At 51.3% G+C, this 27,014-nt stretch overlaps 4 protein-coding genes across 4 annotated transcripts; 2 read left to right on the top strand and 2 right to left on the bottom strand.

Moving 5' to 3' along the window:
• Positions 1-78: 78 nt before the first annotated feature.
• Positions 79-1,095, bottom strand: LTHEOB_5044 (uncharacterized protein; the record flags this gene model as incomplete). Its single annotated transcript, XM_035514146.1, has 2 exons — positions 79-638; positions 723-1,095. The coding sequence occupies 2 exons, from the start codon at positions 1,093-1,095 to the stop codon at positions 79-81; spliced, it is 933 nt and encodes a 310-aa protein (XP_035374486.1).
• Positions 1,096-2,149: 1,054 nt separating this feature from the next.
• LTHEOB_5045 (uncharacterized protein) lies at positions 2,150-2,881 on the top strand (the record flags this gene model as incomplete). The annotated part of the gene is made up of 2 exons (XM_035514147.1): positions 2,150-2,483; positions 2,532-2,881. The coding sequence occupies 2 exons, from the start codon at positions 2,150-2,152 to the stop codon at positions 2,879-2,881; spliced, it is 684 nt and encodes a 227-aa protein (XP_035374487.1).
• A 21,483-nt stretch (positions 2,882-24,364) lies between these two features.
• On the top strand, positions 24,365-25,263 carry LTHEOB_5046 (GPI anchored protein; the record flags this gene model as incomplete). The annotated part of the gene is made up of 2 exons (XM_035514148.1): positions 24,365-25,043; positions 25,130-25,263. 2 exons carry the CDS (start codon positions 24,365-24,367, stop codon positions 25,261-25,263), a joined length of 813 nt encoding a protein of 270 aa, XP_035374488.1.
• A 139-nt stretch (positions 25,264-25,402) lies between these two features.
• LTHEOB_5047 (uncharacterized protein) lies at positions 25,403-26,224 on the bottom strand (the record flags this gene model as incomplete). The annotated part of the gene is made up of 2 exons (XM_035514149.1): positions 25,403-25,530; positions 25,603-26,224. 2 exons carry the CDS (start codon positions 26,222-26,224, stop codon positions 25,403-25,405), a joined length of 750 nt encoding a protein of 249 aa, XP_035374489.1.
• Between the last annotated feature and the right edge of the window lie 790 nt (positions 26,225-27,014).

Here is a 27,014-nt window from a genome sequence, read left to right on the forward strand (position 1 = left end):
TCCTATATTGCATAGCGCTATACATACTGATACTGGATCCTCAAAGAGCCGAGCAGCCCGCTTCACACCAGGCCAATCTCATAGCGCACTCCCTAAACCCCCAAGGTTGCCCGAGACGAAGACGACTAGCACAGCAGCGTATGCTGCCGTTGCCGCGAAGATTTCGGCCCGCTTAGCATTCGTAAAAAGACTAAGGCTAAGCGCAAAGAAGATCGTAAAGCAAGCGACCGTTCCGAGCCTGGCACCGGGGCTGGAGATGAAATAGAGGGATGTTATGGCTCCAATGAGCAGGATTGCGGCCACTGCGGAGCTCACGAAAGCGACGACGCGAGCAACAGCTTGTTCCTGGAAATACTCGGCCCCGTCGATTGATGTCCGGTTGTTCTTTCCGAGCCGGCCCCAGTGGTCCTGCAGAAATCTTGAGAATGGGTCTTTATCCGCTGGTGTCCGAAGTGCTGCTAGATCTTGTTCGTTTTCAAACACCGTCTGGGCTTTTCCGAGGATTCTAGTTTGGTACTGCTGTCCGGTCGACCCAACACTAGTACTTGGGAAGCAGAACCATTTGCGTAATGCTGAGAGTGCATTTGCTCGTGGCCTATCGAGTGCGGCTATTTGCGATTGTAGTAATAGTGCTTTATCTACTCATGGTCAGTATTTTCGTTCCATATGGCTTCGGCCAACTGCCTTGTGCAAATAAACCATGAAGACAACGATAGACTTACGGTATTCCTTTAGTTTCTTCTGAACTTCCACCTGAACTTCCACCTGAACTTCCATTACCCTTCTTACTGGGCCATCCTCTTCCTCCGATTTCTCCACAAAAGTCTCCCATCTCACTTGCGACTTTATCAGGTCAGGTTCTCTGCTGCAACGTATCTCGACGTCAAGCTTTTTCAGCTTTTCCTCTAGCTCAATTAATTGACATTGTAGGAAGAGCAGGTTCCGAGCGCTTAGTTGGTCGAATTTGCGGTAAATGAACGTCTCGCTGTCCGGATCCTTGGCCATCCATCGTGCCAGCGCGGGGTAGCCGTACTGTCGTAAACCGAGCTCGATCTCTTCAAGGGCTTCAGACTGCGCCGGTGGAGTGTGCATCATTGTGGCATATTTCTGCAGTCGGGTTGCGACATAGCGAAATCCAAAACGTTCGCAAGGCTCTGAAAATATGGGTGAAGGGCTTTCGTGTCATAGTAGGGGCTGAGCAGGTGGGGGTATTGCTGATTGGCTCGCGGAAAGCCTCGAGGCGCAGGCACCGGTCAGCTACATCCGTCCCCATAGCCTCGCGCACTTTTCTTTCCACTCTTCCCAGTCGCATTTGACCGAGGGCTACCACTTGCGTTGGTCCGATCTTCATCTCATCATCGGGGTCAGTTCATACCCTTCACACCGGATCGTACATATCTCTCAATATCGAAGCGGTTTTGCAGCTGCTATTCCCCAGGACGAAAACGCCTCTGAACAAGCACGCCGCTATACTTTTCAAAAGACCATCGCGCACCTTCCCCCTCATATCAACACTACAATTACAAGGGAAGTCAGCTTGTGCCTAGCTCGCACTGGCATGGAGGAGGCGGACAGCATGGCCGAACACCAACGTAATGAGGGCTCATCCTCGCCGGAACACCGCAAAGAGTTAGCACCAGCTCTTAAAAGAGACGATTATTCGGCCATATCGAGTCCCACTCAGAAGCGGGAGCTGAATCAACAGCCGTATGAAGAATTGGAGGAGATACAAGACGACAAGAAAAGGCACGTTTGCCCTTTCCACTTTACAAAAAGGCCTCCAAAAATTCGTCTTTGTGTATACCCCGGATTTAGAAGCATATCCAGATTCAAGTAAGGCCTTTCCTTCTCTTATATCGCTTAATTTCACAAATAGTCCTCTAATATAATAAGGGAACAACTCTACCGACGCCACATGCAACTTGAAAACCGATGTTCTAGATGCCTGGAGACGTTTAAAACAGAAACGGAATTCCGAAAACATTCACTCTCCCTAGTACTCTGCCCGGCAGAGAAGTTCAGGTCACTCAATCATATCCCGGGTGCACATACCTCACACCCGCCAAAGCATCCAAGCAAGTTCTATGTCCCAGGGTTCTTGGGTGGTCATTACGTCCAAGCCAATGCGGACACTGGCGCTTCTCACGACATGATCTCTGAGAACTATGCCATTGCGAACAATTACCACATCGATCCGTCGGGTGCCGGACCAGCAGATCTTCCAGGAGGCCGAAAAGCGTGGATTCTTGGTACTGTAACACTCTCGTTCAGGTTCAAAAACGACACGAAAGAGTACTCGCGGATATTCCAAGTCATGAGGGGATTGTCGTACAGTTGCATCCTCGGTAACGGCTTCCTGAAATTGACCAAGACGCTTAGTGTTGCAAAAAATCGCCTGGATCGCATTCGGCAAGTGGCCAAGAGAATCACCCCTCGGATTCCTCGATTACATCTAATCGGAGGCACTCATGAACGTCTTCAAGGTACCTTAAATGGACATCAGATGTGTGCACTCCCCGACACAGGTGCAGATGTGAACATTATTCGCAGTGATGTGGGAAGGAGGCTTGGACTCAAGATTTGGAGTGATCGCAGTCACCGAAAGTTTCTCGAGCTAGGAGATGGGTCTTTTGTTCGCACACTGGGCACTGCATACAATGCTCAATGGTCCTTTGGACCGCACGGATCCACTGCGCCACTTTCATGCGAGTTCCAAGTACTGGATGACATTCCATGTGACATCATCCTCTCCAGCGATTTCCTGTTCGATAACAGCGTCTTTGAGCTCTATGAGCACTACCTCTACGACGCTTCCTCGATTGAGCAACTTGAGACATGCGCTCAGCTCAACTGCATCACAGAGGTTCCCCTGCCGGAGTAGGAATTGAACGAGATGATGATGGATGTATACTGCCACGGCAATGAAGAGGATCGCATTGCTGGAATACCCCCCATGGAACTGCCGCGTGTTGAACGTGTTCGGTTCAGGCTTAGCCGACAACGCTTCTCCCGTATCTTTACTGGGAATGCTCTGCCGACCGGGGTGGGCGGGCATACTCCTTCTCCAGGGGGTACAGCGCTTGACTCTGCTCTATCACCCCCTTCAACGCCTCCACAACAGCCAAAGCATCGCTGGATTGTTCGTGTCGTGCGCCTTGTTACCAGGCGCTCTGACCATGAGGCCAGTCTTTCCGCGTCACCTTCATCTGTTCCATAATACGCAATAGCGAAAGCTATGGCAGGACTTGGAGGTTGAAGTGGAGGCCTGGTAAGGCGGACAGACATTCCGTCGTAGTTATTTTCATCTACCCGCATCTGCCGCCTTCTACTAGAGCAGTTCTACACGCGCATCGCTTTTTTTTTTTTTTTGGCGGTTACTAGCCGCATCGGATAGATTAGCCCATTTTTCCTTGTTCAAGTTAAACTTCTGTGAAATTTTGATCAACATCCTGCTGCTTCCATTATCGTGTGCTATTTGCATACTTCACACCGCAGGGTAAAATGGAACCACATGTAGCCTCATCAGTGTTTACGTATTTCAACCCTTCGCTGTTATCCATCTGCTAGTGGTTACTGTACTTTCCTCCATACGAACCCCGTTTCATCGATTACACATATCACAGCGATTGAGTGTTGGAACATGTCAAGTTATTTTGCATTTGTAAAATGATGCCCCGAAACGCCGGCTTAAATGATATTTCCATCTAGACTGCACTATTCAAACTTCAGAAACATTTATTCCGCATTATCTGGTCCAGTGGTGTAGGGCGGTGGTGGCCTCAAGAACTCGTGTCCGTCAGGAATGGCACAGTCGCCTATGCAGTCTACCGCATTCTGATCTGCTCCACTCTGTCGTAACATACTGGTGAGATTGTAGTCCTCCCAATCTACTGTATAAAACAGATTGTCCTGTCGCTCTTCTACATAAGAAAGAGTATCCTGCTCCTGTGCTGCATAATACAGAGGCGTGCGGCCCCACCTGTCTCGTGACTCTGGGTTTGCACCAGCTCCTACAAGCAATTTAACGACTTCAGAAGATCTAGCTTGGTGAAGTGGTGTTTCACCAAGCAGAGATTTCGCGTCGATGTTTGCATCTGCTCTGTTCTTGAGCAGCATTGCCATAACCATATCATCACCTCTGTTTGCTGCAAAATGCAGAGGAGTGCACCCCATACAGTCCCTTGACTCGATATTCAGACCGGCTGCAATGAGTGGTTCGGCGGCTTCAGGAGTTCGAGCCCAATGAAGAGCTGTTGTTCCCCGTGAACATGTCGCATTGACATCTGCCCCTTGCCGGATCATGAGTGAGACGGCAGCTCCGTTAGGGGATGAAGCCGCCAAATGTAGAAGAGGTTTCCCGTCTCTTTCCCCCTCAATGTCACAGCCGGCTGAGATGAAAAGTTTCACGTGTTCCATGGTTCCTTTTTGGAGAGCGATGTCGAACGGGGTCTCCCCATAGTCATTTCTTGCACTGAGCAGCGCTCCCCTCTCGATTAGTAGTGCTACAATGGAGGTATTGCCTAGTTCTGCGGCAAGATGACAAGGTGGGTATCCATTGCAATCTCGGGCATTCGGATCGGCGCCGCTATCAAGCAGTATGTTTGCGATGGCTTCATTGCCAAACCTGATGGCGCGGTGAAGTGGCGTCTCGCCAAGGTCCTCAAGTTCGTCTAGGTTTGTGCGTCTGCCCAGGGGCTTGAAGAATACCTGCCAAGGCCGTTCAACCTTGGGTGGAGACGAACTAGAATCGTTTGGTGCATTAACGTCTACACCCCTATCCAGCAACATCTTTATGGCCACTGAATTACCAGACTCAATGGCCATATAAAAAGCAAATACCCCTTGGGACCTAGTCTTGATTTTGGCTCCCCTGGAAAAGAGCAGTTCAATAAACTCAGGATCTGGGTTTTGGCTGGCGAAAGCCACGGGTGACCATCCTGGGCCGCGGTTAAGGTTTTTGGGATTCAGTTTGGCTCCGGCTTGAATCAGGAACTGCACTGTATTTCTCCGGCTTCCTGCCAAAGCGTACTCCAATGGAGAACCTACAGTGTCCGCAACGTGGAGTTGTCTGCGATGGGAACTACGTGTAGACATGGAGTTGCGGGCCGTAGCTAGATATTCAAGTGGGGATTGTAAACCGAGAAAAGCGAGCAAGTGAACCAGTCTTGCTCCGTGATTAGGCCAAGAGAGCACATCATCATTTTCAGCTGGAAATAACGAAGGAAGGAGATCTTTCAGGTGGCGTAACGGACGTTTAACGCCGTAATGAGAGCAGGGCAACATATCACCAAGAGGATGACACAACTTAACCCAATTCGATAGGAACGCCTCATCATCAGGCCACTCGAAGAAGGCGAGTAGATCGTTATCGGATTCACCAGTGACGGCTTGACCCTGGCTTTTTGCAAAAAAAGTATGGAATGCCCAATGTAACCAGGCATAACCAAAGAAGTGCAGCACGGCTCCCGATGGGGAAATTTTTCTGTTGCGATCGCGAATCCATTCCTGGGCTTCTCTCATCGAGAGATATCTCAGGCAGGATCTTGAGAGTTGGAAGTGAGCAAGCCGCGTGACATCGGCCACACCATCAGTGATCAGGAACCTTAGTCCCCCGTTTACCAAAAAGTCGACGACAGACTGGTGAATCAATACCGCTTGAATTTCTCCGGTGTAGCTTCCAACAAATTGGACAAGCCCACGGGAGAGGTTCCTCACTTTTGTCTTCAGATCAGATAACGGTATGTATGTGTCCTTTGCTTGGTATTCCGAGATTGACTTCTCGGTCATGTCACAGTCGAGAGCCATTGCTTGTTGCAATTCTTCCAAGGCTAACGGGCGCGCTGCGAAGGCGACCCATTGGAACAGCTTGAGCATCTGTTGACGTTGTTTATCGTTGTCGGGTTCATGTTTGATGTCAAGCAAAGATCGGTACAAAAGCTCGAGTGTTGGGGGTGCTCGTTGTATGTTCTTGAGTGCGGTTTTGAATGAGTCGCCTTTCTCTCTTGTTTCAATAATCATGTCTGACACCAAAACGGCCCACTGGAAATTTCCCGCAGCTTTTGATAGGATTTCAGATTTGAGCTGGTCTTTCTCTAAGCCATTGAAGCAGATAGCTGAATCGATGCGTGTTGACACAACCGTGTGGATGTCTTCTTTGTTGGCCTCATCCACGATTAGGGTCTTGCCGCCAGAGAGAGTGATTTGTGGATAATGCCTGCAAGAGAAGCAGATGCGCAATTGAGCATTTTCATGCTCCGCAGCATCCATGAGACTCTTCAGGTCGTTGGCAATCGCTTTTGCTTCACCTTCACCAGCTTCGTCTAGTGCATCCACGAGTAGAATACTCGGACGATGACGGCAGACATCGAGAATTCCCCTCTTGAGAAAATTGTGGAGTTCACCACACATCCAGCGCCAACCTATGGGTCCTTTCTCATGATATTGTTTGGATTGTTTGGTTAATTCTGAGAAGCAGTCCGGATAATGTGGATATAGTTGGTGAAGAAAAGAGAGGTAAAGTCCAAGCGACGATTTTTGTAATTGATTCCCTTGGCCATGAAGAAAGAAGTGAGCAAGCAGCTGCGGTGCATCACTCTGGTCTTGCAGATATTCGAGTATGCGTTTCATCGACATTGATTTGCCACAACCAGGGCTTCCGCGGATCCACAGAAGTCCATTTCGGCTTCTGAGCCAAGTATTGAAGGTCGCATTTCTGAATAACCAGTCGCAGGTCTTGTTCTCCGGTTTGAGCATGTACATGCGGTCGAATTGTTCGGGAAAGCCCAGGGTTTTGAGACAATCTTTGCACTGCAGTCAGCATTTACAGCATGCGCATGGCTTTATAGTTCCATTTGTTCTCACCTTGCTGAGAAGATGTAAGAGATGGTAGCATTGCTAACAAAGTCAACAAGACGCTTGATCTAATGTACAAATTGAGTCTCACATTCGCTTAAGCTGCGCACTTTAATGTTGAACGAGCGCAGATAGCCAAGAACCGTTATATACGCCTCGTCGTATGCATTTGCGAACTTGACCAGATCGCTGTGGGTACGGTCGATGGGAAAAACGCGATGGTGTTCTGAGTCGTGAGGGCGGCCATGTGTTGCCGAATGCGAATCGACCAACACAGCCCGTGGCCCGGTCATAGCCCAACTACCATCATCCTAAAATCAATGTGAACATAGGGCATCACAACAATCTCCAGAGGACTTACCCTTTTTTGTGCGGTCGGTGATTTCTTGGTCTCGTAGAAATTGACGACGTCGCATCTCAGGTTGGCAATAGCGTCCGAATACTGTTGAGCTTGCATACGTAGAATGGGCGAGTTTGACTCCAGTGTATGAAGAAAACCGCGATTTACTTGGTTTTCAACCATCGGAATCAAAGAAGATATGTCCATTCCTTGATTAGGGACTCCAAAGAAAAGGATCCCGTTAATAGCGGAGAAGATTTCCCTGTCTTCCGAAAGCGTGCTTGTGCGCATGAGATGAAGAGCCTGTACCCAACATGTTGGCACTAATGTTTTCCTTGCCTCCTTGTTAACAAGTATCGAAGGTATAGCTCACCTCTTTGATCACGATCCCGCCCAAGCTGTGGCCGAGCAGGACCAAGGGCTTCTCCGAATTGCGTCGGGCTTCTCTTACGGCATGTTGAAACTTCCTTCCAATGTCGTTCACATTTTGGAAAGAGTCGCTGTCTTGAAGCTTGGAGTCATAACCGTAAATGATGATCCTACTCTCCGGCATATCCTGTGCCAGCGTATCTCTCAACCACATGTAAGCGGCCCCTGGTTTCTTGAACGAGCCGAAGGCATGCCCGTTCAAGCCTGAAATGGTGATCAAGCTGTGGATTCTCATTAACTTCCAGAAATAAACATCTGGTGGCTGACTCTTACTCAAATCTCCAATTCTCCTCATCGGGACAATGAAGCGGAGTACATCCATGGAAATGTGTGTCGATAACCAACTCAATTTCCATTTCAGAGTCAAGAAGGACCTCGTAGCTCTGCTCGGCTGCTCCACTGGGCTCTGGTAGATTTGACGGAGGGGTTTGAAGGGTGAAAGTGGCAACCATCCGATCAGCCCGGGTCAGATCTTTCGCAAGTGACTTGATTCGGAACTCCAAGCCGTCTGCGCATCCTACTGCTTTCTGTATGAGTTCCCGCACGCTTGTCCGTGACAGTCCTTCCGGAATTCCACGGACTCGGTACGTCAGGTAGCTTTGGAAAGGCATAATGAGCTCCTTCTTCCTCGCCGGCGCTCAGCCTCGTTGATTGTTGGGTCGGCGTCAACGTCCGCTTGCGCTTTAGCTTTCGTGGTCATTCTGCATGTCTAATCAGTCGCTTCCAGACCAGTTGTAGATATCGTCACTCACAGCCTATTCTTTGTTCACAGTGGAGATTCGTGTTGGCGCCTAAAGATAATCAAACGCTAGTGTGAGGATGAAGGTGGGGAAAGTCAGGCTGGGACTTGCAGCCACGGCGCTTATGGCTCGCTACAGCCTCCACTCAGCTCGCCCTCATGTCTGATTAAGCAGAAGATCAACATCGCGTATACAACATTATTGATTCGGTGATGTGCAGGTTTGAAGTCTTGTGTTTTTTTAAGTTTTTTTTTTCTTGCAAAACAATGAAGCTTGAAGATTAGCATATCTTTAGAGATCAACCCAACGTAGGGACGGATAGTTCTGTGACACTTGGCAAAGAGCTGAGCCACTCAAAACTCGCATTCCACAACGCAACATAGCTCCAGAACTGGAAGTAGAAAATCGCCCTCTTTTAATAAATAAGAAAGACATACAAGAGTTCGTGCATAACTCGACAATAGAAACAGAAATGAGCAAGCATCACTCATCGAATGTAAAATTCCTAAACGCCACCATTATATCCTTACCTACTTACTCTCTACAAAAGCTCAACAAAGATGAATTCCAATCTTGTTAATGTTATTACTGTTGTATCCAAATTCAGATGTGTCCTCGGCAGGTGGTATTTGTTCATGTTTCATCCAATGAGTTGCATCTGGTAATTGCCTCTTGGAAGTTCGGGGTCAGGCAATCATACCCCCCCCCCCCCCAAAAAAAAAAAAAAAAAAAAACTACAGCGAGAGCCAATGAAACAGACTAAAGCTACGTACTTAGCTGCAAGTCTATGTGATTCTAATGCATTCGGCAAAAGCGAAAAAGGGTAAGTATTGAGTTATCTCCACAACAGCACTACCGGTATCTTATCCATTTTCAGCACTCATAGCATGGGTACAAGTAGTAAATAACCAACCCTTATCCCATAATCACCTCACCAGACTCACCATCCCCCTCGCCACCTGACACCTCCCTCCCAAACATCCCCGCCAACGCCGCCCACTCCCCCTCCACACTCCCCCAAACCCTCTCCCACCCCTCCACCAACCTCCTCACCCTCCCCTCCGCCCCCTCCACCAAACCCCCAACAAACCTCCCCACCTCCACCGCTCGGCCGCCGCCGCTCCCACCACCACCACCCCCCATCATCATCAACCGCTCCAACCCCTCCACCCGCGGCGCATCCGCCTTCACAAGCATCCGCGCGCCATCACTCATCGCGCACAGCTCCTTCATCAGCACGTCCGAGCACGCCGCCGCCGCCGACGGCACGCGCCTCACCGAGCTGATCAAGGCGTCCGTGTGCGCGGCAAGCCCGCGCACTTCCGCGCGGCGCACGGCGTACGCGTCGCGCTGGGCGGCGAGGAAAGACGGAGCGAGCAGCTTCTGCGCGAGGAGGGCGTGCGCGTGGACTGCGGCGTCGCGGCGGGCGCGGGCGAGGGCGAGGCGTTCGGTGTGGCGGGCGCGGAAGGCGGAGAGGGTGGATTTGAGGTGGGCGAAGTAGGCTTGGACGGTGAGTGGCGCAGAGGGGGTGCTGGAGCCGTGTGACGGTGGTGGGGGGATGACGAGGTCGTCGGGCATGACGCTTTTGTCCAGGTGGTCGCCGTCGGCGAGCGGGGAATATGCCGGCTTGAGCGAGTGCGAGTGCCAGTCGTCGCCGCCGTTGTCGGCTGCTGCTGCTGGTGCTGCGAAGGCGCGGACGAGGGCGGCGAGGATGCAGCGCCAGAGGATCGTGTCCGGGTCTTGGTGCGGCGGCGCGACGCCGGCGAACATGTGGACGGCCGCGACGAGGCAGACGATGGATTGGTTCCAGTAGACGGCCGGCGGGCCCATGGGGATGTACGTCTTGCTCCAGGTTTGGACGTTGTCGTCGGCGTCGAGCCAGCTCGCGGCTAAGCTGGTGGCGGCCTCCGCGGTTCCTTCGTGCTCCGTGGCGGGGCCGTAAACGGTGATTTCTTTTCTTTCGTGGTCCAGTGTGGCCAGCGTCCACTTGTTGTCCAAGTAAAATGGAATGATTATGGTGGTATAATTGTGCAGAACGAAAGATGAATGTCGTGGTGAATTACCCGTTGTGCTAGTAACGGTACAGACTGCGATATGCGAAGCGCTAGAAAGGTCAGAAATTGGCTGGTAACAAGGGCGCGTGGTCTTACCTGATGCAGCAAAGGGTTTGAAGGATGTAGTCGAAGATGGAGGGCGGCAAGGATTGACAGTATTCAAGCCGCCTCAAAGCTTCACTATGCACCTCAGCATATTCCTTCGTACGTGCGGCTGCTGCCTCATCTTGCTCTGAAATTGAAGCCTGATCTTGAGCTGGAGCTGTTCGCTGCTCCGTTTCACCAGGTATTCCGGTAGGTACTGCGTCGTTTGCTACCGAGTCGCTTGACATAGTGTGGTCTGGGGCAGTGCCATCTGATACAGGCCCATTCGATATCAGGATATCCGATCCCGGAAAATGGGACTCTGGAGTGTTGGACGCTGCAGCCTTTTGGGTTTGAGGCGATCCGCCAGTGCTTGATACTAGAGAATTCGATACCACTTTATTGTTCGACGGCTCAAGGCTTGATAGAGGAGCGTTTGAAATTGCACCATTCGGAATTGTGTCAGTCAATACGGGAGCATTAGAACCAGAGCCGTTCGCGATAGAAGCATTCGACACCGGAGGGTGCGATGGTGCACGGTTTGGTATTATACCGCTCGGCACCGTGTCGTTGGATCTATCATCCTCGGTTATGGGGCCATTAGTTGTAACTTTCCTCGTCGCTACAGGGCCTTTTGGTGGTGCCACAACGTTTGGTGCCACAACATTTGGTGCCACCGCGTGTGACAGCAAGCTGTTTCCTCCAGCGTTGATTGTTGTCATTCCAGCCTGTACCAAGCCCTTGGACGTATGATGCAGCTGGGTGGGCATAGTAGCGTTAGGCAGAGAGCGTACAGCCGCAGTAGCCGAAGTGAGTGGGTGTGTCACAGCGGACAACTCCACGCTTGGCCGCATACTAGTGCCAGTTTGAGGCCCCCCCTGTCGTTGTAACTGGGGTGTTGCCTGTGGTGGCGAAGTTAGGGGTAGTTTGTTTTGCAATGAACTGGCTTGCAGTGGAGATCCCAGCGGTGGAGTCGACTGCGATGGCGTTGTCTGCGCCAGCCTTGCCGGTGGCGGTCTAGTTTGTGGTGGTATAGTCTGTGATGTGTTCGACTGTCCGCCTCTTTCACGTGCCGCCTCTGGAGAAGGGGGAGGCTGCGGTTGCGATGGAGTCGACTTTGGCCGTGGCGGTGCCACCATCTTTATTCGAGGCCCAGAATGGGCTCGCACCGATCCACTAATAGAGTATGATCGAGGCCGATGCCGAGGCGGTGGCGAAGTTGCTTCCACCGCTGTTTGGGACTGAGACGGAGTTTGCTGCATCCGTACTGGGTTACCCGCCGTTCCTGGCTGAAAGCGGGCCTGTGACTTGGACTGTGCCTGCGATGGATTCGGTTGTATCCGCGGTGGACTTGCCTGTGCCTTCATTAAAGTGGTCTGTGCCCCTGATGTACTTGTCTGCGCCTTTGGTGAATTCGTCTGTGGTCCGTATGGACTTATATATGCCTGTACAGGACCGCCAGCCGTCTCTGGTTGAGGTTGGAGTTGCACCGCTTGTGATAGCTCTGTTCTCTGTGACGGTTTTGCCGCTGATATTTTATTACGCTGATCCTCGAGCATAGCTTCAATAGAGCTTGCACGCGGCACCGATGCTCTTTCCAAGCGTTCATCTTTGTCGATATCCAGGTTCTGAGTGGGGGTGATCTCACTCTGGCGCCCCCCATCGACCGAGCTGATTCGTGCATTCACGACTACCATCGGCCGAGGGGCTGTATTCTGCTGTACAACAGTACCATTATGTGTACTGAGGCCGTTCTGTGCATTAGGACTTTTCTGTGAGCTCGTCTGCGACTCCTCAACCTTTCTTTCTGCGGGTGGCGGCCTTCCCTTTTGCTCCTGCTCAACGCCAGCCTGACTAGCTGTCCGTTTCCTGGGGCCAGGACAAGATTTCCCTTTTTCTGCTAGGAAAATATCCATGACCCTATCGATATCTTCCGCCACCCACGCCGCGTCAGCTACATCATTAGCATCATCACCAGAACCGGAATCTTGTCCCGCTTCCCCGCCCTTACTATCACCACTACTAGTTCCCCTAACTCTTTCCGCTTTTACTTTCTCTAACTCCGACATCGCCCCACAGAATCTCAAACCTGTCGTCTGCGCCATACGCAATAACTTTGCGACAAAATCCCTCACGACGGAATGCGTCGATATTCTATCAAGCGCCTCGTCGCCACTACTACTGCCACCACTGACGTTCCCGAATGCGTCTTCAAGAGTAAGCGTGTCAATTCCCCAGAGTTCGCAGAGTTGATTCTTGTTGCGTTCCAGGCGCGTGTTTGACAGCTTGGAGAAAGCGGCGGCCTTGGTAATGCTGTTACGTCGGGTGGTGTTGCTGTTGCGTCGGGTGGTGTTGCTGCTGTTGCTGGTGCTGATGTTGTCCTCGCTGGCCTTGGTAGTGGTCATAGTTTTGGGCGAGTTGGTGGTGTGAGATGGCGAAGATGGTGAGTGGGGGTACGAATGCGCTGGTGCGCTGCAGCCAGTGCTAATGCTAGTCGACTTGGATTTGCGAGCGTTGGTGTTGTTATTGCGGCCTTTATTGATGCCTGTTGTGGTGGAAGAATGCGCAACAGGACTGTTGGTATTACTCTTGGTTCTGTTTGCGACGGAAGGGCTTTTGCTGCTAGGTTGCAAAGGAGAGACCGGGGTCAGCGGGTGAGATTGTTCAGGGCTGAAATGCGACAGTTTTCGTTGCCTTGTAGCATACGTGGTAGATTTGCGGCCGCGAGCCGACTTTTTGGGACGCGGCGTGGACGAGGAATTAGGGCGTGAAGAGCCGGCAGCGACGTCGACTTCAAAGGCGTCACCCAGCGGTCCGCTGGGCGCTGCCATGGCCACAACAATGTTATCTGCCTCGCTGTCGCTCATTGAGTCCATGTGTGTGTGGCGGACAAAATTGTTGGGAGGGTTGATAATAAAAAGGCCGGCAAGACACGCTTGGTCGGGAAGCACAGCAGAGAACGGTGTTACGAAGTTTGACGTTACGCGTGCCGGGCGAAGGAGCTTGAACAAGGGAAAGCGAGCAACTAACGCACACGCCATTTGGAGGCAAGTCCGACGACCCACGTCTGGCGAAACTTTGGCCCGAAGCGCTAGTACTCGCAGCAGTCCCGCCATTGGTCCAGTTACAGCCCTTCTCCGCTCCCGCCCGTTCCATGCCGCGACGCCCAATTCACCCGCATATGTCATCAAATGTTCTCCAATTGCCGCCGCCTGCAGCTACGCGTGACGGCTAATGCCGTGCTATACTTCCGCCACTCGGCATTATCGTGCGCGTTTGCCTGTCTCACTTCAGATGCCACATCATCGCACACCCCTTGATAAGCCGACTTGGCAAGTGACAGCTTGATCCTTCAATGACCTGGAACTTACTTCTATGCATCGCATGGTTTGACAAACGCATACGTTGTCTTAGCTAGACCGAAAGCAGGAATGGTTGACTCAACACAACGCCCGCATTCGGTTCTGGTCCCGAAGTAATCGCGAAGACCTTCGGCCTGTTCTCGTAGTTCTGAAAAACATCACCTCCTGCCATTTAAGGCGACTTATAACTACTGGAATCTAGTAAAGTATCATCCCTGGTCTCAATCTTTCCACGACTCATCGATTTGATCTTCACGTGGCTCAACCTTTCCCCATGTTAGGCCCTGTGATGCGAAGAGATGAGACCCCAATCCAATCTCATCATGACGGCCAGCTAAGCAGTCAGCTGATGGATATCGAACATGGTGAATCATCTTGGCGCTCCTTCCTCACCTTTCTCTTCCCCACTATCAGGATATCTCATCATCCGCCCATTCCGGCACGAACGATAGGATTACGTAATGCAGTCCTGGTCTAATCGCGCCCGCTGTATGTTTTCGACGGACGTGGTGTCAATCTTTTCACCGCTATATCGCGCACTTGAAGCACTAGCAAATTCAAGACAGATCGAATCTGGCGTTTGTCATTGTGCCTCTCGAAACTTTATTTTAAAATGTGCGCTATATCGCGCGAGCTTTCTGTGCGTCCGTCTCGCAAATCCATGCCGTCGGGCGTTGCAAATAAATTTGCGCACACCGCTCCATTTACGTGGGATACAATCATTTCGCCTGAACGGCATGTTGGTGCCGCATTGTTTCACATATAGGTGCTGAAAAACGTGATAGGCAGGCGGGACCCGCATGAAATCCTAGTCTCACATGGTGGAGTTTTGCTTTTTCCTTTCAAGCACTTCATGATGCTCTTCCCACAACTTCTTCCGCCATTTGTTTGCCACGTCCAACACAGGCCATTGTGCCAGGCAAGTCATTTCCTCTCATAGATGCTCGGCAAGACTGAATTTCAATGATTCCGCCAAATGCTCCACCGACACATGCCGGATAATTCAGCCGTCCATTTCCCTCAGATCAATATGGTATCCGTGGATCGATGAAAATCATGTGGAGCTTTTGTCTGCGCTGTACACATACAGCATAACTGATACTCACCGCTCCGTCGATCCCTTCATCGCCCGATTTTTACTTGAACGCGCCGTAAATTTCCCGATCCACTCTATGAGTTCATATCTGGTTGTGTATGCTCTCTGTTCTACGGCTCCCTATTATTGACCCGCCGGACTATATTCATTGTCTATTTCTCCACTACGCGTGTACATGTACTAAGAGTTGGCTCAACTGTATACGATGAGCTTGCTAGCTGAAGGGCTTCATTAAGAAAAAAAAAGACAATTGATACAAACTCTTGATCAGGCTCCATTAGCGTGTACATACAAAATATACATTTTAGCCTTGTGACAATGTATATTAGCAACAAGATATACGACAGGATAAATTAAAAGTCAGCGAGACGTGCGAAGACGAAAAAACAACTTGAAAAGAGTTTCAATTGAGCGGTTGGTCTACTTGGCTTTTAAGATTTCGTGAGTTCGCACACCTGAAAATATTCTTCGGTTGAATTTTTGAATGCAAATTATGTAAGATCTTGACGTGTACAGCTTTGGATTGGGGGTTGATTAGGTTACAGTCTATTGTCAAGCCGCTCTAATAGCACAAAGCATGCCCTTACTCCATGCATTAATTCGTAGATATAGGCATTAAATTTCTACTCCCTTAGACGCTGAACGGTAGAGTTGAGAGCTCTTGTAGTAAGATACTGTTAAACATGACTATATTTCTATAATTTATGAGCAGCTAGAGTTGTGCTTACGAGCATCTACTTCAGCTGCTATACGCAGAAACTTCTGCAGCTCTAGATAGCCGTCCTACCATATTGCCATGAATATATTAGGGTAAAATCAAGGGATTACAATTAAAGAGTACATATAACTAGTGAAACATTGACCGCATTCGGTGTAACAATATCTGCTTGAGAAGTACAGACGGTCCGCACGGACGGAATACACGGTGGGGATCCGCATGTGACCGCTAAAGCGAACAGTGAGACGACCACATCCACAGAGGCAATGTGATAGGTCAAGGTGGATAACGCTTGCTATTTTAGGCAGCCCACAGGGCCCCTGGCACGCACAATAACCACATTAATGCTAGTGGCCCGTTGCACCACCCTTGTGGATTTCGATGCGCGTATTTATTATCCATTCTTTTGGGTACACGTGCATTCTATCCAAGCCTAGAAGCAAGGGACCCCAGCGCTGACGTGAGAAATATCAAGCTGGTCGCGGGAATGTGTCCTCGCACATGCTTGTGTCGGATGATTGTGATGACGTCACCTGCACTCGGCCTCGCAAATCCGAAACACGTCAACCTTGCATCTTGCATTACCTTGATCATTAACACAGTCAGAATCCAGATGGAACAGAGTTGGCGTACCATATTGATTCTAAGGTATGACGGGCCACAATGACTGGGTTTATCAAAGTTGGTAGTGGAGTTGGAAATAGTCAATTCTTGCTTGTGTAAAGTGTCTGCATTTGAAGTGCGAGTAGTGACGGCAAGAAAGCTCTACTTACACTCCTAGTTCAAAAGTAAAAACCTCGTATTTGCCGCAAAATCAAGAAACTTCAACATATTCGGTCTCTATTGTTATCACTAGCAACTCCACGCATCCATGCTACAAGCCGCCATGATCAGGAGAACCACATTTCATAACTCAACGACCTCCCTAGAGTATAATTCTTGGATCAACTATCGGATGGCTACCTCTCTCACCAATTCATCGACTGTACCTCAAGTATCACAAATCAGAGTCTGCGTCTGTGAGTAGCGCACGATAATATCGTGAAAGTTCAGCTCACCAGCTAAGTTTCCTGACTCTGACCTGAGATACATGGCTTCGGCATAGTAACGTCAGAAAGTGATACTGATCTCGTTGCGCACTCAACGTATATTCTACCTTATAGATCCTGTCATGATCGTGACCGATAGCTCGGTCGAAATGGGGAGAGGTGGCAGGGCGAAGGGTCATGAGCTGTAATATTCTCGTACGATTATTTCTCAGCTTTTTACCATGGTAAGGATGGTAGGTGCATTATAAGGTGTATGAAAAAATAACCGAAGGGGTAACAAAGAAGAAATTGCGGCAGCGCTTAGGGTAGGTTGATGAAGTGGGCAGATGGTTTTCAAATTCATATAAGCAGAACCATTCTCAAGACACTGAACAAGTGGTTACTCAGAAGACGTGAACAGACCGGGGCAACAAAATTCTGCTAGTGCAGAGTCCAATGATGGGAGGGTTGCAATGACTGATAGTCCAGAATAAGACGTTACGAAAGCCCATTTAAAATGGTAGGCCACTTGACAAGGGATGCGCCTCCACATGAACAGGGATGAAATTGGACCTGGATCACTATTTGAAAATGACGGTGTTATGTGCTGGCATGCAGAGCGAAGAATTCAGCATTTCTGGGCCTTCAGGATGCATATCCCGGTCAATCAATTCCACCGAACGACCACTGGGTACAGCACATGGCACTGACTTGTTTGAATATCCCCATGCTCAGGTAAAGCTTTCAGACAGGAAATGCAAGTTCAGATTTTCCCATGTGCCGTGCGAGTTAGTGTCGAGGCTTTGGATTCCATGAGAAGCTTCACTCAGAAGAAACTACGCGTGGCGAGAATGACTAGAGACACATTCCTCATGCCTTTTGTTACACCATTCCGTTTAAGGCGGCTCCCCGCATCGCCACCTAATCCCAGGTAACAGAACTCAGCTAGTAAAACCAACTGTCATTTGACGGCGAATACCTGGCAACCATTGTGTCTGCATGATACAGGCGCATAAACTTCTACATGGATTCATTAGGGAGAAAAATGGTTCTCATATCGTCCGAGCAACCACGCACCCCACAATGCTTCTATGAAGCGAAAGCAAAATGTGAGAGGACCTTATCTAGACCTGGTGATCAACGATCCTGAATCTAATGGCAAGTGGCTGAGGTGATGTAATGTCGATACGGCAACCTTCCACGAACTATGGAAGGACACATGCAGGTGGGGCTTCTCCACAGTAAAGCCCAATCCTCGTCGCACCGCCCACTTATTAGGAAGCGCTGAGCTGCTATGGTAACAGAAACTGCTAAAGTCTACAACCTGGACTCTGATGAAGGTCTATAAAAGCACCTGCCTGTTGATTTCAAAATAACCAACCGCGACTCGGATCTTTATTCTTTTTTTCCTTACCATCTGATTTAACGTCCTGCTGCTTGTTCGTTTACAATTATCTCCACAACCAAATCCGCCATGCGTCGAATGTTTCTCGCTCCAGTCCTTCTCATCGCGACGGTAGGACATGCCTGTTGCGACGAACACGTCGATTCGGTCAATGAATACGCCACCACTGTCTTTAAAGACTTCCCCGTTGCTACGCATACGACCGACTATTCTTATATCTACGGCCTCAATCCTGGCGGTGCTGAAGTTTACGTCAGCGGTAGTAGACCGCAGCACCATCAGTCTGGCAAACCTTTTTACGGCTTAGGACCAGAACACGGAGGCCGTGAGGACGATGAAGACCTGGAGTCCCTTGGACCAGATGATGTCGGCAACGGTTGCCCGACCAGAGCAAACTCTTCATCGTCTCCCGGCTCGGATGATGGCAGGTCTTGTGACAATGGAGATGAAGAAGTTATCTTCCCAGAGCCTTGTGAATCAGTCACTGACAAAAATTCCCCAGATGCTTCTGATTCCAATGGGTCAGGAAACGATGGCTCGAGCGATGATGAACGTTATCTGTCTGCCGGCTTAGACAACGATGATCCCGACTGTACTCATTCAAGTACTCACATCTTAGATAATGACGATCGGGTCGTGGGCGGTCCAGACTCCGATAACTCCGAAAATAACGGGCCGAACAAGGCTCACGGTCTTCAAAGTTTTGCAAACAATGATGACCAATCCCACAGTACTAATGAGGCAGGATTTGTCCCATGGTCTGAGGGAGTTTTCTCGCTTTCGGAACCCGCCTTATCCACCGATGATGCCGATGAACGTGATGATGGTCGTATTGACCATCTTTCGCGCTCTGCAGACTCTCCATTGCTGGAAATTAGCAATAATACCCCCAACTCAATCGACGATAGCTCGAGCGGAACTGATAGCGCAGAGTCTTCCATCACCGGCAAAGACGATCATCACATTTTGACTGATAACTCCCCTCTCCCACGACTCGTAGAGAATTATTCCACTGACGGTATAGTTTCAGGTAATAACCTCCAAGGTGGTGAAGATTTCGTTTTACTTCCAGAATCCGATACTCCGGCCGTTCCCTCCGATATCAAGAACACTCCCGTTCCATTGACTCCCGCTATACACGTTCCCCGCGACAGTATCAAAGGGCATGGTCATTCCAAGGGTGACAAAGACCCCTACAGTAATCCACATTTCCCCGGTATTGACTCCAAATCTCTCAACTCAGACGATACTGGCTCTGGCCACAGCGGCTATCTTGCTTGCTTGAATTGGTTACGGCGTTTTCTTGGCACTCACTCCTGGATTATTATCGGCACAGATAACCTGAGCACTGGCAACCACCATAATCCTCCTCTCCTAGAGGATCTCATCGATCCAATCAGCTTAGACCCCCATGTGTCTCCAGTTGGCACGGTTCAAACTGCAGTCAGGCCCACACGCACTCCGCATGGCTCAGTCACAGTCTTGAAACCATGCGTCTGGTACGACCACGATACTGCAGACTTGGTTCACCTAAAGCCCAAACCAAACAATAAGCTTTACTTCTCAGAGAATGGGAAAGCGGACCCTAAGTTCACATACACTTTCGCCACGCTCAACGGAAAGTCGACGGAGCGAGTAGTTGTCCTTGACCACTCTCGGCACATTGCCAACCTTCGGTGCTCCAGGAATGGCTTCAGCTTACAGTTCTTCAATATGGAAGCTCTGAAGTATGCCAAGACACACTGGCATAGCCCCTTCGTCGCGGTCATGTCTACGCTCGATTGCGACGGAGACCCGCACGATCCGCAAAATGCGTTTTGGCACGTTAGCTCTGTCTCATTTGATGATAAGACACGAACAGCAAAGCTGATTGCCGAGGAAATCGATATCGACGACGTTTTTGTTGACATTACTCTCTCCTGGGGGAAGAACGCCGGTCTAAAAGACAATGACGACAGCAGAGAGGAGACGAAGAAGCCTAGCTGGCCGCCCGGCAGTGATGGTGGTGTCATCGTGAATGATAGCGACAACAATGAAACGCCTGGAAGCAACGGAGGCGTCATCCAGCACGACAGCGACGACAACGACATCAAAGAACCCAGTTGGTTGCCTGGTAGTAACGGCGGTGTTATTATAAACAGCGACGACGCTAGCACCAACATCAGCACATATCCACCATCCTGCGGCGCAGCACCGGCCGCCAGCATCGACGGCTTCCCGGCGGCTGACTGCGGGCCAGGCTTCGACGACGCCCTCGACTCAGCCCTCGGTTATCTCGCCTTTGACGATGCAGATTTCCTGCAGAGCCTGCGTGCCTTCCTACCGGGGATCATCGACGTCCTGACGACCAACTCATCCACCTCTAACGACAACAGCCTCGCACAACGTCGCCGTCGCGCCCTCAGCCACATCTCCGCCGCTCACGCCCACCTTCGTATCCCACGCGGCCTTCCCGACTCCCTGGTCAAGATAGGGGTCGCGGCGGTGCAGTCGAAGCTGGCCGACGGAGCATTGCAGGCGATGCAGTCTGCCGCCGCGGGACAGGGTGTGCTTGCCCAGGCAGCCAGCTGGGTGGAGGGCGCGCTCGGCTGGCTGCAGGACGCGCTCGGTAGCAGCAGTAGTAGCGGTAGCAGCCGCAGCCGGACACAGACAATACCCATCAGTAAAGACTTCAGCGTCAATATCGGGCCGCGGCCGGCGCAGCTGGTGGACTCGGGGTACTGGGGGAGGGCCTACCCGATTCTGTCGTCGCCGAACAATGCGACAGGTGATGATGGGTCGCCTTCGTCGTCGGTGGATTTGTACTGCGTTGATTGCCGGGTCCGAGGCAATGCACACGTCGCGGGGCAGATCCAGTATACCATTGGTAAGTCATAGGGACCCCGGGGCTGGAAGTGGGAGTTTCTGGGAGTTTCTGAACTGATATTGGTGTGCAGGTACACGAAATCTGAGCATAGGCAGAGTTTCGCTCGGTGGATCGTTGGAAGCCAGCCTTGGCCTCGGACTTGCCTCTGCGGGTGGTCCGTATCAGGGTTCAGTCTACAAGACAATGGCGTCACTGCCAATGAACGCTTTCACTATCCCCAATCTTTTGAGCATTAGCCCGGTCCTTTCTTTAGATGCTAACCTAACTGTTGATTCTGTAAGTGGAGGGGCTGGGCAGGTCTTGTTCGGCGCAAAAGCATCCATCCCAAACTACGGAGTGAGCTTTGACCTCCTGCGTAATAGCGACTTGCAAGGAAACTTCGCGCCCGTCTTAACTACCAACTTTCGAACGAACGGCACCGTCAACACTGAGGCGCGTCTCGGCGTCCCGCTCAAAATGAGCCTGAAAATAGAGGTTCCTGCCGTAAAATGGAACAAGTCCATCTCCGTCGTCAACGAGCCGTACCTTCTCGGCTCAGTGACTGATGCTTCAGACAATTGTACTGACAGTGCTGCCTACTCTGTTCAAGTAGGTAACAAAGCTCATGTGGAGGTCCTCGGCTCCAGGCAGTTCGACTTGAACACAGACCGCGACCTCCCTCCCAAGACCGGTTGCGTGCAGTAGGTGTACAGCTAAACTGTTCTTCTGCCATTTCTGCTAACAAATCTCAGGGCCTCTAACTCAACTCTATCTAAGAGGCAAGACGTAGCCAACGCCACAGAGACGCAACAGGCTGCCGACAACAGCATCCCATTCTCGCTCGCCTCAGAGTCAAACAACTTCGGCGGCGACGGCATCCTCGACGGAAAGGAAATGACCGACCTGATGGACTTCACCATCAACAAAGGCAAAACCGATCCGACCTCCAAGAAGCCGCACGACCCCGGCTTCGCATACAGCAGGATCCGCCACACCAACAACTCCTCCGCCCCCTGGCACCTCTACGCAAGCCCATCCGGCACCTTCAGCCTCCTGCAGCGTAACACTTCCCAGCCGCACCACCGCCGCGCCACCGACGACGACGACGGCAATGACCCGATCCCCATCCCAATCGACGACGGCGACGACGTCGGCTTCTACTTCGGCCACGCCGGCGGCATCGCCTGCACGGATCCGGCCGGCCGCCTGATGTACTTCTTCCCGTCGACCATGGCGGCGCACGGCGTGTCGCGGCTGCGCTTCGCGACGCAGTACCGCATCCCGCACGGCGCCAACTTCGTCGCGCTGGCGGGCGGCGCCGTCGACACTAACCATGACGGCGACGAGGACACGCCGACGACGCCGGACGGGCTGATGATGGCGGTGGATAGTCTCGGGAATGGGTTTTACCCCGTCGCGTGCAGTTTGGATGGGGTGGCGAACAAGGTGTTTTTGGTGAAGGATTTAGACGACGGAGTGCGCAAGCTGGAGGCGGAGGAGATGAGGCATATTGTTACGGGTGGGGTGACATCGGGATGTGCGCCGTTGGCGTTGTTCTTGGTGAAAGATTCGGCTGCTGCGGATGTTCAGCCGTAGCTTTGAATCGTTTCATAGAGCCTTCGTCATACGAGGCATTTTGTACACACTTCTGCACGCATTCATTTCCTACTGTTTCTTTTCTCTCCTGAAGAACAGATGAACAAGGCCATACAGTCACCATTCCTGAGTCACTATCGTTGCTTTGACTTTATCTAGCGACCATACTCCGTGATCAAGGTCCTTGAGATGCTTGCCTGTGATCCATCCATTTGCACCGCCATACTCTAGGGGCTATACTACCGTAGAATGACAAACGCATGTGATTCGCTACGACCCCGCACCAAGCGCAGCGGCCCGTGCCGCAGCTTTCCGACGTTCGAAGTTGGGGCCCGCCGCCCTTCTTTCAAGCTTATTACCCCGCACCTCACGAATTACAGCCTGACTAGTCATCAGCCTCACCCCACGTTGGTAGCACAATAGATATATTTGTGTCAATAATTGGGCTTGGCCTTAAGGAGACACAGCTATCCGCAAATGTAAACGATGGTGCCGCGAAGAAGACCATAAGAGAGCGCAATTTGCATAGACGTGGTGGACATTGCGGCAGTACGAGAGCATTACCATGTGCGCGCGCGTATGGCTAGGCTCTGGCGTGGGCACGGGTGATGTCAGGCACGAATGCAAGGGGCTTTGAGCTAGCTTTTACGAGACCTGCGTAGCTTCGGAGCGGTCGGTCGGCCTGTTTCTGTCTGACATACCTATTCCTTGAAAGTGTTTCTTCGTTATGTGCTCAGTGAAGATTGAAAATAAGATTGACCGCTGCCAGTCGGTGGTGACGTATCTGTTTAATAACCAACTTCACAATTACCCCATTATTAATGCACACGTCGAAGCCGTGGAGGGGGTCAAAAGGTATTGAACCAGCTTCGTCCGGCCCGCACCGTGAATCTTGAAAAGAACTGATGAGCGACGGGCCAGCAATACGGCAAACAACATGGTGGCGACAGATGGAAAGTTACAACCAGGTCCTTCGGCTGATGACTCCCCAATGAGATAAGGTTACAGCCGGAAGCGAGGCATGCGTTCCTAATATGGAAGGTTCCACCCGCGCTAAGCCTAGCATAGACACTGAGCCAGCTTCAGCATCGTCCGGAACCTCGATTTGATACGATCATGGTGTCATGTGGCTCGTTTACCTGCTTCCTCCGCATTGCATTCACTTCGCTTTCATCTAGACCGTTTCCGGTGCCGACAAGTCGGTCGCACAACAAATACGCGCAGAAAGAACTGTCTCTCGTATCATCTCACACCGCTGTACTCCAGCTGAGAAAAAGAAGAAAGGGGGGCAGAGAGAATTTTCAAGCAGAAAAAGATGCTATGAAGGCTCTTCTCCGCCTGTTTGCACTGCCTGATCTGAGCCCCACAATGCTGGCTGTGCAAAGCACACATCCCAAACAGGATCAAGTAACAGACGGAACGGGAGGAATTCTCGGCAGTCGAATCCTTTCGCGCTAAGCGACCACACCATGGCACTATGCCAAGCAAATTTTGCCTCGGCGGAAACGACATGTGCCACATAGCAATCCTCCACAGCCCTCAGGTCCCACAATGCGGTCTGTTGTCGCCTTGTGGCGTTCGTATAGCAACGTTTCCGCCAACATCTGGGCAAAGAGAAGTCATTAGTTTAAATACTGGGCGCTTGTTGTCAGATCTCTTCCTCTTCAGAATTCCTAGCATTTCTGTGCGCCCTCTTTTCTGCTCTCATTTTTACAATCGTTGCCGCTGCACCAGCCACCGCCAAACCGCCTCAGAGAGGAAGACATAGAAATGCGCCACACGCTCCCCCTTGTTACCCTCGCCGGTGCCGGAGTCATGGCCCAAAGTAGTAGCACCGCCACCAATGGTACTCTAACTACCTCTTTCTATTTTCCGGGCGGCGCCAACGCCATGATGTCACCCGTGGCATCCGTCATCGGCGTCAACGACACCTTCACCGACATCGTCACCTACCTGATCAAGTGCCCGTCGTCATCTCTGTCCGCTTCGGATTCGGCTTCGGCTTCCGCCTCCGCTTCCTCTGCAACCACCCCGGCCTCGACTACCACTGCCCCTTTCAACCGCCGCACCGTTATTTCTGCTACCTCCACCTCCACCTACACCGATACCGGTACCTACAGCGCCTCGGATATGAAGAGAACTTTCTGCATAATTCCCGAGGACGGCGAGACCCTCATCGTTGGTCCTAGTACCATGAACCTCCTCTACACCTCCTCGAGCACTACCAACGACATGTCCTGCGCCATCACATGGGCCTCGTCCGGCTCGGCGGCCTCAGCATCGGCAACTGCGGCGGTGTCCGCATCGGCGACTCCCACTACCAGTGCCGAAGCCTTTTGCCGCGTGTATGTCGTCGACCCGGGCCGCAACTTCCAGGCCATCCAGGACTATAATTACCCGGACGCTGGAGAGGCGAGCATGTGGCCGAAGCTGCTGGTTACGGCGGGGTTGGAGAAACTGCAGGCGGCGAGTGCGAGTGCGACGGCTTCGATGGGTGAGTTTTCTTATTTCTGTTTTTTTTTTTTCCGTCGTCGTCTCTGTGGCATGTTGAGGGAACAAATTAGCTAATTTTATTCATAGATTCGCCCACGATTACCGGTTCTGGGGCCGAGGCATCGTCGACGGGTGCGGCGGCTGCACTGCGGTTTGATTTCCCTACGGCTATGGGCATGACGGGCGCTGCGGGTATTTTGGCTGTTGCTTTGGCGCTGTGAGAAAAGATCTTGGATTTTTAATGGAGCAGTTAAAGTGCCATGCATAATGTGTAGATACGTATATCACGAAGAAACTTAGTACAGTGATCATTTACGCGGTTCGTATTTTTGAGAAGGTTGGAATTTCTCCCTCTCCCATTTACAGTGCTACAGCGGCAGCGAGTGCACCCACAGCACCAGCCAATCCCATGGCCGGAATCACATGCATCGGTGCACCCGTAGCCGCAGCAGCACCAGCCGATGACGACGTAGTCTTGGGTATAAGGCCTACAAAAAAAGGTTAGCAAAGGACCTTGGATTGTAGGTGTGTGTACGCAGTCGAGGGGAGAAAAAGCTTACCATTCAGACTGCTCCACCTTATCTCTGAGTTACTCGAGCTCGCGGCCTCTATCTTTTCTATACCCGCTGTCACCTGCATCCTGTTGAACAACGAGGAAGGAGGGGCGCCCGTGTACGTGGTCGACCCCACGCTCACCGTCTCCGGCACATCGTCGCCCTCTTTGTTCCACGAGCACCACCACTTTTGCTTTTCCCACCAGATGGTGCAGTCCTCGGTAATGGTGCTGGACGAGCCGGGCGCCGTGTTCGTGGACGTGTATCGCATCGTATCGGGACCCTCCACCAATGTCATGCCTGTAGAGGGGAGATTGCAGTCGTCTGGCTGGGTGGAAGGATAGATGGCGGTTGGGCTTGTGGAGGACGATGACGTGGTGGTGGCGGTGTTAGGTGTGGGGCAGTTGATGAGGTAGGTGGTTGCGCTCATGTCGGATGCGTTGATGTGGACGATGGACGCCTCGGGGTAAGCCCAGAAGTCTAGCCGGTTGAGGTACCCTTTTGTGATTGTGCTGGGTGGTGTTTTGATGGCAGTCGTGGTCGTACTGTTCTCGGTGATGGTGGTGGTGTGTGTTTGCGCGCTGGCACAGCTAATACTGGCCGCGAGGAAGAAAAGATGGAACTTCATCAACACGATTCTTGGAGGGCCAGAGGATTTGTAGGTTAGATTGGATAACAAGATGAATGAGAGTGAGTCACTCAGTCGGAATTTTGCAGGCGGATGAGACTGCCAGAGTTGCACAAGAGGAGCGAAGCTTGGAGTCGCTTTTGAGCTGGAATCGGCCGCTGACTAGCATTTTATTTGTTCTACTGACGTATTCGCTGACTCCCTGACCGCATTGTCTTCTTCCGTGGCTTACCGATTGTGGGGTTGTGGAGGTGGATGCCTGCTGGCGCTGGTGGATCTAATCCCTGCACATGATCGACATTTCTCTCGTGTGCAAGGCATTATGACGTCGAGGTCAAAATCACCACCAGCGCACAGCTATGGTATTGGTCCGCTTACGGTGGGGCTGTTGTGGCTGCGTGGCTAGGATCTGTCCCCCTGTTCCGCTCGCACAAGGCTGGAGAGAGTTGTTGGTGGATGAAAGCGATCGACATCAGGAAGCACAACCAGCCCCCTCGCCAAGAGCCCTAGCCAAATTTAGTAAAAGTAGCAATCCTGGCCAATCTAATAAAAGATGTAGCCAACTTCAGTAAAATGCTGATCACGTCCAGTCTATGCTCAGGTTCCACAGAAATTCAGCCACACATCTCTTACTATATCCTTCGTTAACCTGCTGCAATTTGTGCTATCAGGCAATTCGTGACGTAAGAAGTGCATCCAACTGGATCGACAAAGCAAAGCTGATCATTGTACTTCTGAGCTTACCACCAACAAGTGCTTACGAGGAAGTGGTGGTTATAGGCCTGTTCTA

The sequence above is a fragment of the Lasiodiplodia theobromae genome (genome assembly GCF_012971845.1).
Source record: "Lasiodiplodia theobromae strain AM2As chromosome Unknown scaffold_13, whole genome shotgun sequence".
Lineage (NCBI taxonomy): Eukaryota > Fungi > Ascomycota > Dothideomycetes > Botryosphaeriales > Botryosphaeriaceae > Lasiodiplodia > Lasiodiplodia theobromae.